The sequence below is a fragment of the Mirounga leonina genome, unplaced genomic scaffold, assembly GCF_011800145.1.
Source record: "Mirounga leonina isolate KUSES-001 unplaced genomic scaffold, KU_Mleo_1.0 Mir_366, whole genome shotgun sequence".
NCBI classification, from domain to species: domain Eukaryota; kingdom Metazoa; phylum Chordata; class Mammalia; order Carnivora; family Phocidae; genus Mirounga; species Mirounga leonina.
Window position 1 is genome coordinate 26861082 of NW_023270709.1, and position 14660 is coordinate 26875741.

The 14660-nt window shown below is 43.7% G+C and overlaps 2 protein-coding genes across 2 annotated transcripts in view; one reads left to right on the forward strand and one right to left on the reverse strand.

The window, feature by feature from the left end:
• The first annotated feature begins 543 nt into the window (after positions 1–543).
• LOC117997530 overlaps positions 544–14660 on the forward strand; it is a 19884-nt gene continuing 5767 nt past the window's right edge. The window contains 2 exon segments of the mRNA XM_034985901.1: positions 544–847; positions 6018–6400. Coding sequence (XP_034841792.1) covers positions 564–847; positions 6018–6400 — 667 coding nt within the window. The 5' untranslated portion in view covers positions 544–563.
• LOC117997520 (histone H2B type 1-J) lies at positions 3868–4847 on the reverse strand. The gene has a single exon (XM_034985888.1). It carries the CDS (start codon positions 4832–4834, stop codon positions 4454–4456), a length of 381 nt encoding a protein of 126 aa, XP_034841779.1. The 5' UTR covers positions 4835–4847; the 3' UTR covers positions 3868–4453.

Sequence of the window (14660 nt, forward strand, 5' to 3'; positions counted from 1 at the left end):
GAAAAAGCACCCCATCAGGAAGACGCGCGTCCCTGTCCCACCGGGGACGTGAGTTCTTTCCTCCCTCCGTGAGACCATCTTGCCAACATCACTATTCCACTTTGACTTAAAGTGTACAAAAATGATTTAAGAGGAGGAGAGGAGCGAAACACTCGACTACATTTCAGATACACGTTTAATATTCAAAGCCAGGGGTAATTTCGTCAACGACTTGCCCACGGTGCGTAAGGATGCTAGTGGTTCAAAACTGAGAAACAGGTACTAGCTTGGTAGGTGCCATTTATTTCAGTCCCTTGAAAAGCAGAGAATTTTCCTTACACGCCCTTAAACACAGCTTGCCTCAGACAATTCCGGGAAGGAACAGAGAGGGACCCGGGCAGTGCGCGGGACGCACAGCCTCGCCCGCAGCGGTGGGCGGGGAAAACCCGCTGCCGCCCCGCCCCTCCCCACCAGCCCAGCCTCCCTCTTGGTTCTCAATTAGGTCCGCCACAGGGCTATAAATAAGAAGCTCGGTGTCCTGTCAAAGCGAATCTGTCTATTGCATCTCTCTTTTCTCGCGGAGCATGTCCGGCCGCGGCAAGGGCGGGAAGGGCCTGGGCAAGGGCGGCGCCAAGCGCCACCGCAAGGTGCTGCGCGACAACATCCAGGGCATCACCAAGCCCGCCATCCGGCGGCTGGCCCGGCGCGGCGGCGTCAAGCGCATCTCCGGCCTCATCTACGAGGAGACCCGCGGGGTGCTCAAGGTGTTCCTGGAGAACGTGATCCGGGACGCCGTCACCTACACGGAGCACGCCAAGCGCAAGACGGTCACGGCCATGGACGTGGTCTACGCGCTCAAGCGCCAGGGCCGCACCCTCTACGGCTTCGGGGGCTGAGACTGCACACAGACTCGATTTGGGTGAAAAATCTTAAAAGGCCCTTTTCAGGGCCACACCCGTTCATTTGAAGGAGCCGGGGGCATTGGTGTACTAATGATCTGCTTTTTTCACTCTTCACAGGAGCAGGAATTACAGGATGTGTTTTCGGGTCTGAACTCAAGTGTGTATGCTATAACTTAATTCTGTTTGCTGCTACTGGAAAGCACTAAATGTTAAAGCAATGTTACTAAAAGGTTGAGTACTAGGCTTTGCCAACATAAGGTTTTGTAGCTTTTAAGTTACCCCATACCGTTTAATTAGCAATTGCTTTTGATTTCCTTGGCATGATTTGGCAATCCCAATGAGCTTCACACACTAATAGGTCAGATTTTTAAAATCTAGTTACTATTTTCTAGAAGTAAAGTTTGAATACTGAAAAAATGTATAATCCTCTTATTAGCCCATTTAACTCAAAAAGAAAAAAATGCTTTTGAGTTTGGTCTGGTCAACCAGTAGTTGTCTAACTAGAGAAAGAATTCAGTGAGAAGCTCAGATTGAGCTCCAATGAAAGCACCTAAGAGCAGGCCTAGGTGGCACATGGGTACTATTCTCGCCCATAAAGCATTTATATTTGGATTATGTAAATTGATGACCAATAAAGTATTTTTAAGCCACAAAGATTTGGGGGTTACACCGTGTCACACATATTCCCTGCATATTCTATAATAAAAGCAACAATGTTGACTCACCTCACAAACCCTCTGGTTTTTCAGCTTTAAAGTCAGAAAGGGAGATACACACTTCTAGCCCTGTGCTGGGACTCAGCCACACAATGTTTTCTCATGTGACAGTACTTGCAAAGGAAAGGAGGGAGAAGCATCCTCCAAAATAATAACCAGGCAAATTATCTTCAGTGTCTTGGCTTCAAGACAAAGTCACTGGCAGTAGCCAATTTAAAAGCACTTCAAGGTATTTGTAGCCTTTCTCCTCACCTCTTAGCACCGATTCCTGCCCTCAGGCAAACTGAACCAGAGTAATATAGGGGCAGGGGGAAGGAGGGAACAGTTATTTTAGTTAACTTTCTTTGGGTTCTTAGATGGCTTTTATTTTTCCTGATGGGTCCTGTAATGATGGCCTCTAGGGTTGTCCCCAGGGTCCCCTCCTGGTGTTCACCCCACTGTGATCTAGCCCCTTGAGTGTGGACATGACCTGTGACTGCAGAGGTGATGAGATTTAATTTTCTGTATATAATCATGTTATCTACCATGTTAAGTATGTTAGGTAACATGTGTCTACCTCAACTCTTGCATGCTGACTTTGATAGACCAAGTATCCATGCTGGCAGGCCCAAATGACAAGAAACTTTTTTTTTTTTTGATAGATGGAGGTGAAGGTGTCGAAAATTTTATTAACATTTAGTTTAAAAAGCTTTACACCTGTGCCATGCCAAGACATAGAAGGTTCTTAAAGAAGTTACCCATTAGGGTTTGCTCCTTGGTTTAGGAGTCGTGGGGCCTTGGTATTGCTTTGTTAAGCGGTTTAAGAATTCATGATCTTGGTCCAGGGCTGGTAATACTGTGCCACTTTCTTCTCCCTCAGAAAAATGGTTCTCGATAATGTTCAAAGCAGTCAGAGCAACCTGAGGGTTCTCATGAAGTTGCAAAGCCTCGATTTTATCAATGCCACCCATTTCCTCTATCAGAAGACACGGGTTTTCCTTCTCTGAAAGCTTCTCTGCTGCCTGGAGGATAAAAGAGATAACATCAAGGATGATGATAAAAATTTTGCTGTCTTGGATGGTACGCAGATTCACCAGTGGCTCCAGGACACCAGAGTGGACAAGCTGGATCAACTGGTCTATGGTGCCTCCAGTTGTGAAGTTAGCCACGGTCCAAACGGCCTCTTTCTGGACTTTAAATTCTCCGTTTTTCAGCAGAGCCACCAAAGGAGGCAGCATGCCGCAAGCTATCAGCCGCTGGATGTGCTGGCGAGGCCCTGCAGCCACGTTGCTCAAGGCCCAAGCTGCTTCCCTCTGGATGGAGGACTTGGGGTGCATCCGGAGCTGGGGCAACACGGGCAGCATGCCCGCGTCGATGGCCACCTGGGTCTGGTGATCCGTTCCCGTGACGATGTTCCCCACGGTGTGGAGGGAGGGGGTCAAGACATTGAGCTCCGAGCTGCTCATGAGCTGGACCAGCTCTTTAGGAAGTGAGGGAGGCCTCCAACCAACAGCCTACAAGCCTTTCAGCCAATAGCCAACAAGAAAGAAAATGGAAACCTCAGCCCTACGACTACAAAGAAACAAATTCAGGTACCCAGTGAGCTAGGAAGATGATATTTCCCCAGTCAAGCATCCAAGAGTCCTCTATCCTAGCTAACATCTCAATAGCATCCTTATATAGGACTCGGCTACACCATGCCCAGACCCACAGAAACTATCACATAATACATGTGGGTTATTTGATTAATTCAAGGTCACCTGCTATGCAGCAATAGATAACTAATACAGTTAGCCAACACACTTAGCATCTTCAGCAGCCCGTGTCCCATCTAAAATAACCGATATGAAGAACTGAACCTGCAATCTTTATCTAATGGAAGACATATATTTAAAAAAGGGAAAGGGGAGGGCCCTATAGTGGGAACATTCCCTTTCACTACTATGCAACCCTTCATACATATCCCCAACAGTGAAGTGGCGCACACATCCGTCCGTCATGCCTTGCAGGTCTCCCTGATATCACGCCTATAAACCCTGGCCTGGACTCAACAATACATCTAAGTCATTTTACTTTCCACAGCAAGAAAACAAATGGTCAACTTTTAAATAATTTACACATGAAACCTCTTGGTTTCCATCCATATCTTGTGTGATCCCTGCATACCTAGATCTTTTCTTACTCTTGTTTTTTTTTCGGTTTTGTTTTACTTTTTTTTTTTTTTCTGTCTAAATGAATACAGAAGGAAACATTGAGGGGAAGAAAAACAAAAAATAAAAAGTAGGTCAAAATTAGGGTTTCAGAAACCGACTCAACACACTATACAGTCAATTACATCAGTAACAAAAAGGCAAAATAAGGAAATTTAAAAATTATTATTGCAAACTTGAAGAAGTATCTTTGAAGCAGTCTATATTAGTAGTTAAGATTAAATTATTGGGTCCAGTAATTCCTCAGGCCTAGTTCACTATCTACTATATGATGACTAAAATTGAGACTTGGTGTCCTTTGTAAAATAATTTCTCATTGCATGACTTAACGTTTATGAAACACATACAATTATATTGTTATTTTTAAAACAAATAACCCAAGTACATGTACTTAAGCAAGGCAATCATAAACTCCAGACACCAACTACAAGATAATTTTTAAATCTAAATGACTAGGCAAAATGGAAGGACAAATTAAAGACTTAATGAACAAACACAAAAACCAAACTACTCTTTTTAGAGCTTTAGCCAAGATCCTACTGTACACATTTCACAAAATCTATGCATACCATAAAAGTGTGCTGAGAAAACTTATTACAACTCTCAATATGCAAAAACTGAGTGGCTCTGAAAAGAGCCTTTGGGTTGCGGTCGGCTGCAGGCGGGCTCACTTGGCGCTGGTGTACTTGGTGACGGCCTTGGTGCCCTCGGACACGGCGTGCTTGGCCAGCTCCCCGGGCAGCAGCAGGCGCACGGCCGTCTGGATCTCCCGCGACGTGATGGTCGAGCGCTTGTTGTAATGCGCCAGGCGGGACGCCTCGCCCGCGATGCGCTCGAAGATGTCGTTGACGAACGAGTTCATGATGCCCATGGCCTTGGACGAGATGCCCGTGTCGGGGTGCACCTGCTTCAGCACCTTGTACACGTAGATGGAGTAGCTCTCCTTGCGGCTGCGCTTGCGCTTCTTGCCGTCCTTCTTCTGCGCCTTGGTCACCGCCTTCTTCGAGCCCTTCTTCGGCGCCGGGGCCGACTTGGCGGGCTCGGGCATGGTAATCTCAAAACTAGAGAAATTGGGACCACCGAGAAAAACAAAGGAAGACGAAAATCCAGAATATTAAAAGCACCTATATACAAATGAAAGTTCAAAAAGCGGCATTTTCATTGGACCCAATGTGGCCAATAGATTAATAGTATGTAAATTAGGAATTGCAAACCTGCTTTTCTTATTGGACGAATAAACGAATGCTTTCAGGGACACCAATGGGTTGATTTACATACCGCTTCATTACTGTAAGTGCATTCACTAAAACACACACAGACACACTCCCAATAAAACCTTATTTTTTAACTTTGAAAGTAAGTAGAAACCTTCGAATTTGGACGCGAAAACCAAGGAAGGGATTTAATCCCATTATCGAGCCCAGTCCAGTCGTAACTTTAGCTTCTTTGGCTTTATCACAAATTGTCCATGACTTCCGGCAAGAATCCCGAGATGCTAGACAATTACTATTGTTAAATCTTCTCAAAAGACTCGATCGCCGCCATCTTCTTCAAGGTTCCGCCTTGCAAACCTTTTCTCAGGACTCTCGCCATTACTCCCCGGCTGACATTTTTAATTCCTCAAAACCAAACAGCCCAGTCCAATCACCAGTTTGAGTCAAATCCGGTATTAAAGAGCCAGGGGTTCCAGGATACTGCAATTTTAAAACGTGAATCCTGAAATAATGAAATTCTTTACGTCTTAACACTATGACCTAGGAGACTATACTACAATGAACTAGATATTTGCAGTCAGTATAACGAAATAGAACTCGCGAGATACTTACACAGTGGAATTTGCAAATAGATAAGGACAGGAAATACCACCCAGATGAAAACGGGATAACAGGAAAATGGCGGACATTTTGTTAAGAAGAGGAATTGTAAAGCGCTTTCTCTTTCGAACATATTCTATTTTCTCTACCGAAACAGGAGGAAACTTCAAAATTATTACTAACGATAATTACTAACGATAACGAGTTGTGAAGCACCCTCAAAGAAACAAATAACTTAGAATTGTTTTTTTTTAAGGGGGCTGGGAAGATGTCGGCTAATTGAAATCGGCCAATCAGAAACGCGCATGGGTCCGCTAAGCCAATGAGAATCACTCCTGCACTTCCGGGGCCGCGCTGCCGTGACTCCTGGAAGCGCCCGCAGCCCAATCAGAGGGATTCTGCTGCTGTATAAAAGCAGCGCCGAGCGCCACGCCCGGTTTTTTCCCTTCGCCGCTGAGCCATGGCCCGCACGAAGCAGACGGCGCGCAAGTCGACGGGCGGCAAGGCCCCGCGCAAGCAGCTGGCCACCAAGGCGGCCCGCAAGAGCGCGCCGGCCACCGGCGGCGTCAAGAAGCCGCACCGCTACCGGCCCGGCACGGTGGCCCTGCGCGAGATCCGGCGCTACCAGAAGTCCACCGAGCTGCTGATCCGCAAGCTGCCGTTCCAGCGGCTGGTGCGCGAGATCGCGCAGGACTTCAAGACCGACCTGCGCTTCCAGAGCTCGGCCGTCATGGCCCTGCAGGAGGCGTGCGAGGCCTACCTGGTGGGGCTCTTCGAGGACACCAACCTGTGCGCCATCCACGCCAAGCGCGTCACCATCATGCCCAAGGACATCCAGCTGGCGCGCCGCATCCGCGGGGAGCGGGCGTAGATGGGATTTCCTGGTTCCGTGCCAACTTTAAACCCAAAGGCTCTTTTCAGAGCCAACCACTTTATTCTGTGACAGGCCGTGGCACTCAAGGTCGGATTTTTTTTTTTTTTTAGGTTTTATTTATTTATTTTGACAGACACAGTGAGGGAGGGAACACAAGCAGGGGGAGTGAGAGAGGGAGAAGCAGGCTTCCCGCCGAGCAGGGAGCCCGATGTGGGGCTCGATCCCAGGACCCTGGGATCATGACCTGAGCCGAAGGCAGGCGCCCCAAGGTCGGATTTTTGATAGAACCCTAGTTCTAACCTGGCGCAGGCCTAAAAGGCCTTTGGGGGACCGTCTTGGAATTAACCTCTCAAGAAGCCGGTAGTTGTTCTAATAGTAATAACACAGTTTTATGCTAAATACCTGTTTTTCTTTACCTTAAACGCAGGTCTGGCACATTTAGGTTTTGGCTTTCAGGTGCTCTTCGAAGTTAACTTCTTCGGGCTGTTGCAAGGATTGGCCCGCTGTGGTTTGGGGGGGCTAGACAGCCTTCGATTGAGCCTTCAAAGCTTCCGGTTATCTTTCCCAGAGTTCGCCTTGTTGAACTTGCACGACCCCAAGGGGCCAGAACGTTTGGTCTGCACTTTGCTTAACAGAATCTGGGGGCCCAACTCCCTAGCGACCGCCAGAACCTTGAGGAGGGCGATCAAGGATACACCCCTATGCCTCTTACAGGGAGCCAAATCTTAGGTTAGTAGCGGGGGGACCGAAAGGTAAAGAACCCCCCTTTCCCTGCGGACTTCTTGGCGTCCCTCTTTACCGGGGTCTCTGATACAGGCTAAGCAACCAACAAGAGCGGCTTGGGTGGGTCTCAGAAAGTACCCCTGGGAATGAAGAACTCAGGGATTAGGAAACTTTTTAGTGACTTTTTTTTTCTAAGATTTTATTTTCAGTAATCTCTACACCCAACGTGGGCCTGGCTGGAATTTACTAATCCGGGATCAAGAGTTGCATCCTCTACTCAAGAGTTGCATCCTCTACAGACTGAGCCAGCCGGCTGCCCCTTAACTGATACTCTTAAAAAAGGCTCGCTCAGTTGTCCTAAATTCTCTATATTAATCTCTAAATTAAATCTCATGAGAGTACCTCATATTTGTCAGTAAGACAGGACAATCCTTTAGAAGCTGCGTAGTTTTCTTGCAGAAAATACTCTATCCTCTTACGTCCCTACAAGAAAACAAGTTTCTGTGATACTCATTAAACATATTCCCTTCCCATGGAAATAACAGGTTCGTCAGTTTCTAAACTAGTAGCCCAATGGAAGGGAAATCAGGAATTCTGTTCTGAAAGCATTCAGGCAGTTATTTGGAAATGTAGAAGGACGTTTACTAATAGGGATACTGTATGCTATTTGGAAGGATTTCATCTATTTAAATGCTTCAGCAAATTTAAGTTTGGAGATGGGAGAAGTTATACTTAACTATAGAATTAAGAGGCCTCTGTCAATTTTTTTATGGGCTGTTTCCCCTCAAAGGATCACTAAGGAAAGAGATTAGTCAAGTGGTACATTTAACAGGGACTAAGCTGTAAATAAAGTACACAGACAAGTTACCATAGTAAGAAGTCCTGGAGGTTTTATAGAAGAAATTTTTGTTCTTGGAACTCCCAGGCATTGAGACTTGGGAATGTGGGAATTAGGGACTCTGGGTCCCTATGGAAAAGAGCATAGCTATCCATAACTGAAATCACTGGAGTGTTGGATATTTGTAATGTTGGATAAAGGCATTCATGTTAGACTGTAGTTTCCCATATCCTGTACTTTCTTTGAGATTCTAGCACAGTTTTTTAATGTGTGTTTCTGTCTCACCAAATGTTGGTTGTTAAGACATGAGGACATAGCAGGCACAGAAAACATCTTGTCGTATCATTAAATCCATCAGAACATCTAGAATCTTTTGCCTAAAACAAACGCTCAGAATTTTTTTTAGTTAAATTGGAATTTAAAATCAAATTTTGGGGCTCCTGGGTGGCTCAGTCAGGTAACATCTGCCTTCGGCTCAAGTCTTGATCCTGGGGTCTTGGGATTGAGTCCCACATCAGGCTCCCTGCTCCACCGGGAGCCTGCTTCTCCCTCTGCCTCTGCCTGTCTCTCATGAATAAATAAAATCTTTTAAAATAATAATAATAAAGAAAATAAAATAAAACATTATTGGAGAAAACGGGCACCTAGGTGGCTCAGTAGGTTAAGCATCTGCCTTCGGCTCAGGTCATGTCATGATCCCAGGGTCCTAGAACTGAGTCCTGCATCAGGCTCCCTACTCAGCATGGAGTCGGCTTCTCCCTCTGCGCCTCACCCCTGCTCCTGCTTTCTCTCTCTAATAGTTTTAAAAATTATTGGAGAAATAGATTACTGTTTGGTACATTCTTGATTACAGAAATAAAAGATTGATTGAGTTCATGTAATTTTAATATATAATTTTCCTAAGTAGAAATAAATTTGAGTGGGTCGCAAATAGCCAGAAGTCAGGTATAAGTCTCCAAAATATGCGGAAAGTTCAATCATGATCTACTAATATTATCTATTATATACAATTATTATTCTATTACTGCTTTACAGATAAGGAAACTGAAGTAAGAAAGTTTCAGATAATAAGGGGTAGAGCCAAAACTTTTTCCATTAGGCATTACTATATTAAACAACAGCATCAACATAATACTCATCACTTATCCCTAAAGGTTTTATTCCCAGGAAAAGCTGTCAAAGGAAGACTGACATCTTTATCCTAATTCTTTCATATCTGTTAAAGGAAATGGAATGGTTTTGAAAATTTATAGGGCCCTATATGATTGTGAAGTTCTATTATACTATAATCATAACAGCCAGTTGCAGAGAGATATGACCAATGCACAACAATAAAAATATAACATGACCATGGACAATTTTTAGCCTTCCTACCAAAACATTCAAACAATTCTCATGTTTAAGACACACAAACACAATAATTTTTTTTAAAGATTTTATTTATTTATTTGACAGAGAGAGACACAGTGAGAGAGGGAATACAAGCGGGGGGAGTGGGAGAGGGAGAAGCAGGCTTCCCGCTGAGCAGGGAGCCCGATGCAGGGCTCGATCCCAGGACCCCGGGATCACGACCTGAGCCCAAGGCAGACGCTCAACGACTGAGCCACCCAGGCGCCCCCCCACACACACACAATATTTTTTTTAATTTTAAAAGGTATACATTGAAATAGTAGTACTTGTTATCAAGTTTTTTAAGTAAATTTTTATTGGAGAAGGATCACAAATATTACTCAAGTCACATTTCATATGTGCCTACTGGTACATTGAGTTGTATATCCATTTTAGGCTAACGTTGTTGCCTATAATTACATATCATTTTGTTTAAATGTATAATCTCTGAATGACCAGGAGCTTTCCCTTATGGCAATGATAACTAAAAGTCAACACAATTCAGAAATTCCATTTCATTCTGCATACCCTTCCTACCCCATCTGACCACAGGTAAATATTGATGTTTTATATCAGGAGACTTTTTTACCATAAAAATGCTATAAATATTTTTTCTTTTTGCAGTAGCCCCAACACGTTGGGCAGCATACTTCAGAAAGTAAGGGAAATAATGTATAAGTCAAGCCAAGGGGAAGAGGGACATAAAAGGGGCAGGGAGATTTATTACTCTTGGCTTCCTACATAGAAAAACAGAAAATAAAGTTACTCAATCTATTTAATATCTGGGGATAATCTCACCCATTGGACAGAATTAAAAACTCAGTCCATTCTGAGATAATCACGTCACACCTGTCAGAATGGCTAAACAAAAACACAAGAAACAACAGTGTTGGCAATAATGTGCAGAAAAAGGAACCCTCACGCACTGTTGGTGGGAATGCAAACTGCTGCAGGCACTGTGCAAAACACTATGGAGGTTCATCACAAATTAAAAGGAAAACTGCCCTAAGACCCAATAATCACACTACTATTTATCCAAAAAATACAAAAACGTTCCTCAAAGGGATACAGGCACCCCTATGTTTATTGCAGCATTATTTACATTAGCCAAATTATGGAAGCAGCTCAAATGTCCATCATCAACTGATGAATGGATACAGAAGAGGTGGTATACATATATATATATATATACACACACACACAATGGAATACTACTCAGCCATAAAAAAAGAATACAATCTTGCCATTTGCAACAACTTGGATAGAGCTAGAGAGTATAACGCTAAGCAAAGTAAATCAGAGAAAGACAAATACCATATGATCTCAATCATGTGGAATTTAAGAAATGAAACAAAAGAGCAAAGGGGGGGGGAGAGAAAGACAAACCAAGAAATAGACTCTTAACTATAGAGAACAAACTGATAGTTACAAGAAAGAAGGTGGTTAAGGGGATGAGAGAAACAGGGGATGATGATTAAAAAGTACACCTATCATGATAAAAAACAAAAACCAAAAACAAAAACCTCAGTCAATTAAAAACACACAGAGTAGTGGAAAAACGACAAAGAAGAATAACACCCTAATGTATACTTTAATGAGAGAAAAGAATAGGAGCATTATTAATTTACCACTGATAATAATGGCACCCAACTGTTAAATGTCATCAAAACACATTATAAGAAGACTTTTTAATTAGGGGAATTTATACATGGAGACGGAACTTGAGATGGAATTGGAAAGACTCTCCCAGGTAGAGAAGAGAGAAGGAATGGCAGGTGAACAACTTGTTTAAAAAAACAACAACAAAAACCACAAATAAATAAGGCATTGAAAGGTAAATGTGAGTTGTTATTAGTGCTAATTAATGCAAACAGACGGTATTATTATGAAAAAAGACTACAAAGTTCTCACTTGAACCAGAGGCCCCGGGGAGCCAGTGACCCTATTCATAAGACCTGTAACAGAATGACCAGAATTTAGGAATTAGGGGCTGGAGACACTGGAATTAGGATGCTGCTTAGGAAACTAAGACCATCCCAAGTATGAGAGGAGAAGGAGAGCATGTGAGAAAGGAGAAAATGTCAGTTGCCTAGACTCTTTAAACATCAACCTGCTTCTTCAGTGACTGACTGGCAGGCATAATCAATGCCTCAACACAGTGCCATGAATTCAGGGTGCCTCTTCCAGCCGCAAAGAGTCAGGTGATTGCTAAGCAGAAAGCAGAAAGTGGTCACTGCAGCCTGGTCCCAAAAGTTACTTTTGGCTCAGACCTATGACGTGCATAGGTACACTCCTGCGTTTAAGAAAACTTGAACATGTGCTTCACACTTTCCATGTTAAGACGACCGGTTGATTGGTTGATTGGGTTGTGCGGCTCAGAGAGAACTACTCACAAAGACTCCTGTCTGATGTTTTGCCATTCTCAAGTATCAGTCTGTTGGGTCCTTCTAAACCCGGGCTTCTGCCACTACAAGTTGGCAGACCATCTTTGTGCAGCAAAAGAGCATCAGAAACCTAAGCACGAGCATTTCAAGAGACCCTCAGAGGGAAACTAGGGATGTGGCTAATGGTGAAATACAGTGACTGGGAAGGAGCTTCCTGCTCCCTCATCTTCCTGGTGCAGAACATTAAGACGTCTCTAGTCTTCTTGACTCAGGATTTGACTGTAACAAAAATTTGGGGAGATGGAAAAAGACTGAAGTTCTGATGCCCTTGAAACAAAGGCCTGTCCTAGGGAAAGGAATTTGAATAGTAGACCACAGAGTAAAACTAGGTCAGTGATTAAATCATGTTTAAAACTGTGTCTGATGGGGGCACCTGGGTGGCTCAGATGGTTAAGCGATTGCCTTCGGCTCAGGTCATGATCCTGGAGTCCCGGGATCGAGTCCCACATCGGGCTCCCTGCTCAGCAGGGGGTCTGCTTCCCCCTCTGCCCCCTTCCCTCTTCCCTCTCGTGCTCTCTGTCTCTCATTCTCTCTCAAATAAATAAAATCTTAAAAAAAAAAAATTGTGTCTGATGGGGTGCCTGGGTGGCTCAGTCGTTAAGCGTCTGCCTTCGGCTCAGGTCATGATCTCAGGGTCTTGGGATCGAGTCCCACATCGGGCTCCCTGCGCGGCAAGAAGCCTGCTTCTCCCTCTCCCATTCCCCCTGCTTGTGTTCCTGCTCTCGCTATCTCTCTGTCAAATAAATAAATGAAATCTTTAAAAAAATAAAATAAATAAAATTGTGTCTGATGCATTCCAAAGGGCTTGTGAATTAGATAATTCACACAGGGCCTAAAACAGAATCACATGAACTCTACTACCTTCCTAGATGAGCCTAAAAATGGAACCAAGAACTCCACCCCTTTTGTAGTTCATATAATAGATGGGCGCAGTGTAAAGAAACAGACCCTAGGAAGAAAGAAACTTGCATTTGAGACCCAGGTCCACCATTTCCTGACAAGGCGATTCTGCTCATTTCATCTTTCTGAGCCACAATTTTCTTAGCTGTGAAACAAGCATTTTAACTATGCCTAATACAAAGTCTTTCTAGGGAGATCAGAGTGTTCTGTAAACTGTAAAGAACTACAGCAATATTCCGTAGTCATTTTGACCACTCACTGAATACCGCATTGTGGCATAATTCCCTTATTCCTCATTGCTCTTCATCAGAAGACTAGCGCTCTCATTCTGGGTATAAAAGAGCTCACAGGTCTCTTGCTCCCTAACTTTCCCACTCCACACAAACTGTGGTCTTCAAAAAAATTCTTTTGAGTAAATATTTCACATTCCCTCATTTATCCAGATCTCATTCTCAAACAAACCACTATCATAAAGGTTTTTTGGACTCTTAATGGAAAGAAGAAATTATGGTTTGCAGCTGCAATTGGGGAAAACCGAACTACTACTTAGAAGAGCTAGAGAGATACTGGCAGGCTATATTACCCCACCCTGCTGTGCGAAAGTTTAGTCCATTTCAATCAGCTATTAACCAATAAGCATAGGAGAAGGAGGCTGTAAACAAATTAAGTGGAAAGGTATTTCAACTGTGAGGTATTTGTGTGCCCACTGGAGATCTACTCACCAGTGTATGACTTCTTTCCTACTATAGATTCTTTGGATGGTCTGGGGAAACCTATAGACACCTTCTCAATAGTAAAGCATACAAGATAGGAAAGCGACATTAAAATTGCTATCGTATTATTTAAGTATGTGCATATAATAATGTTTCATTAGGAACACATAACTAGAAGAAGCAGGTAGAATAATGAAGGTCACTGTCAAGAGCTCAGAATAAGCGTAAACTTTATTTCAAGATATCTGCAGTACTTCAAGTGATAAGAAAACAGGTGCTTGCCATTGCTGAAGCTAAAGCCACAGGCACTTGCAAAATCCATTTTGATTAGCTGCCTATACACAACTGAAGGAAATGCTAAATTGCATCTGCACTTCATGAAAATAAAGACACAGTGTTTCCCCATCCAGGTTTACAGCCCCATAATGGTCTGTAGGACTCAGATTTTTGCCAAGATTTCCCAGTAAAATTACGTGGGCTTCCCTGAAATAAAAAATGAAAATAAAAACACCTCAGCCCTGGGAACAAAACAGCCAGATCAACCCATCTAGAACCCATTTATTTTGCCCTGGTCACCTCAACTCCCGGAACTTTCTAACAAACCGCACAGCCTTCCGAGAGATTTTTCTTTTATTGTTTCACCTTTCCTATTCCTTGAGTATTCGGCAGAAATATTCGACAGCCAAGCATGGCTCCCCGGAACCTCTCAACAATCTAGGGAAAGGAATCTGGCAAAGAGTAAATGATAAACCACCAGAGGTGACGTTTACATTTTTTACTACTCCTTAGCATCAGAGTGGTAAGTAATTATATGCAGCTTTAGCGGAGAAAAGCGTGAATAGTCCCGCAAAGGAGGACTCCATCTGATCAAGTAAAAAACAAACAAAAAACCCCCAAGATTTTCTACTGTTTCACAATATATACAACTTTTAGTATCTGAACCTCTAATTGGTGAAGCATTTTCTTTCTCTAGGGCACACGTAAGCCAAGAGTACCTTCTGATTGGCTAACTCTCAACAGCCTCTGCAAACCAATGGGAAAGGAATTTTTACCAAACAGACAGGCACTATAATAACCCCTTCCTCCGATGAGCTTGAGAATCAGTTTCTTCTCGAATATGTCCGGGCGCGGGAAGCAAGGCGGCAAGGCGCGCGCCAAGGCCAAGACGCGCTCGTCGCG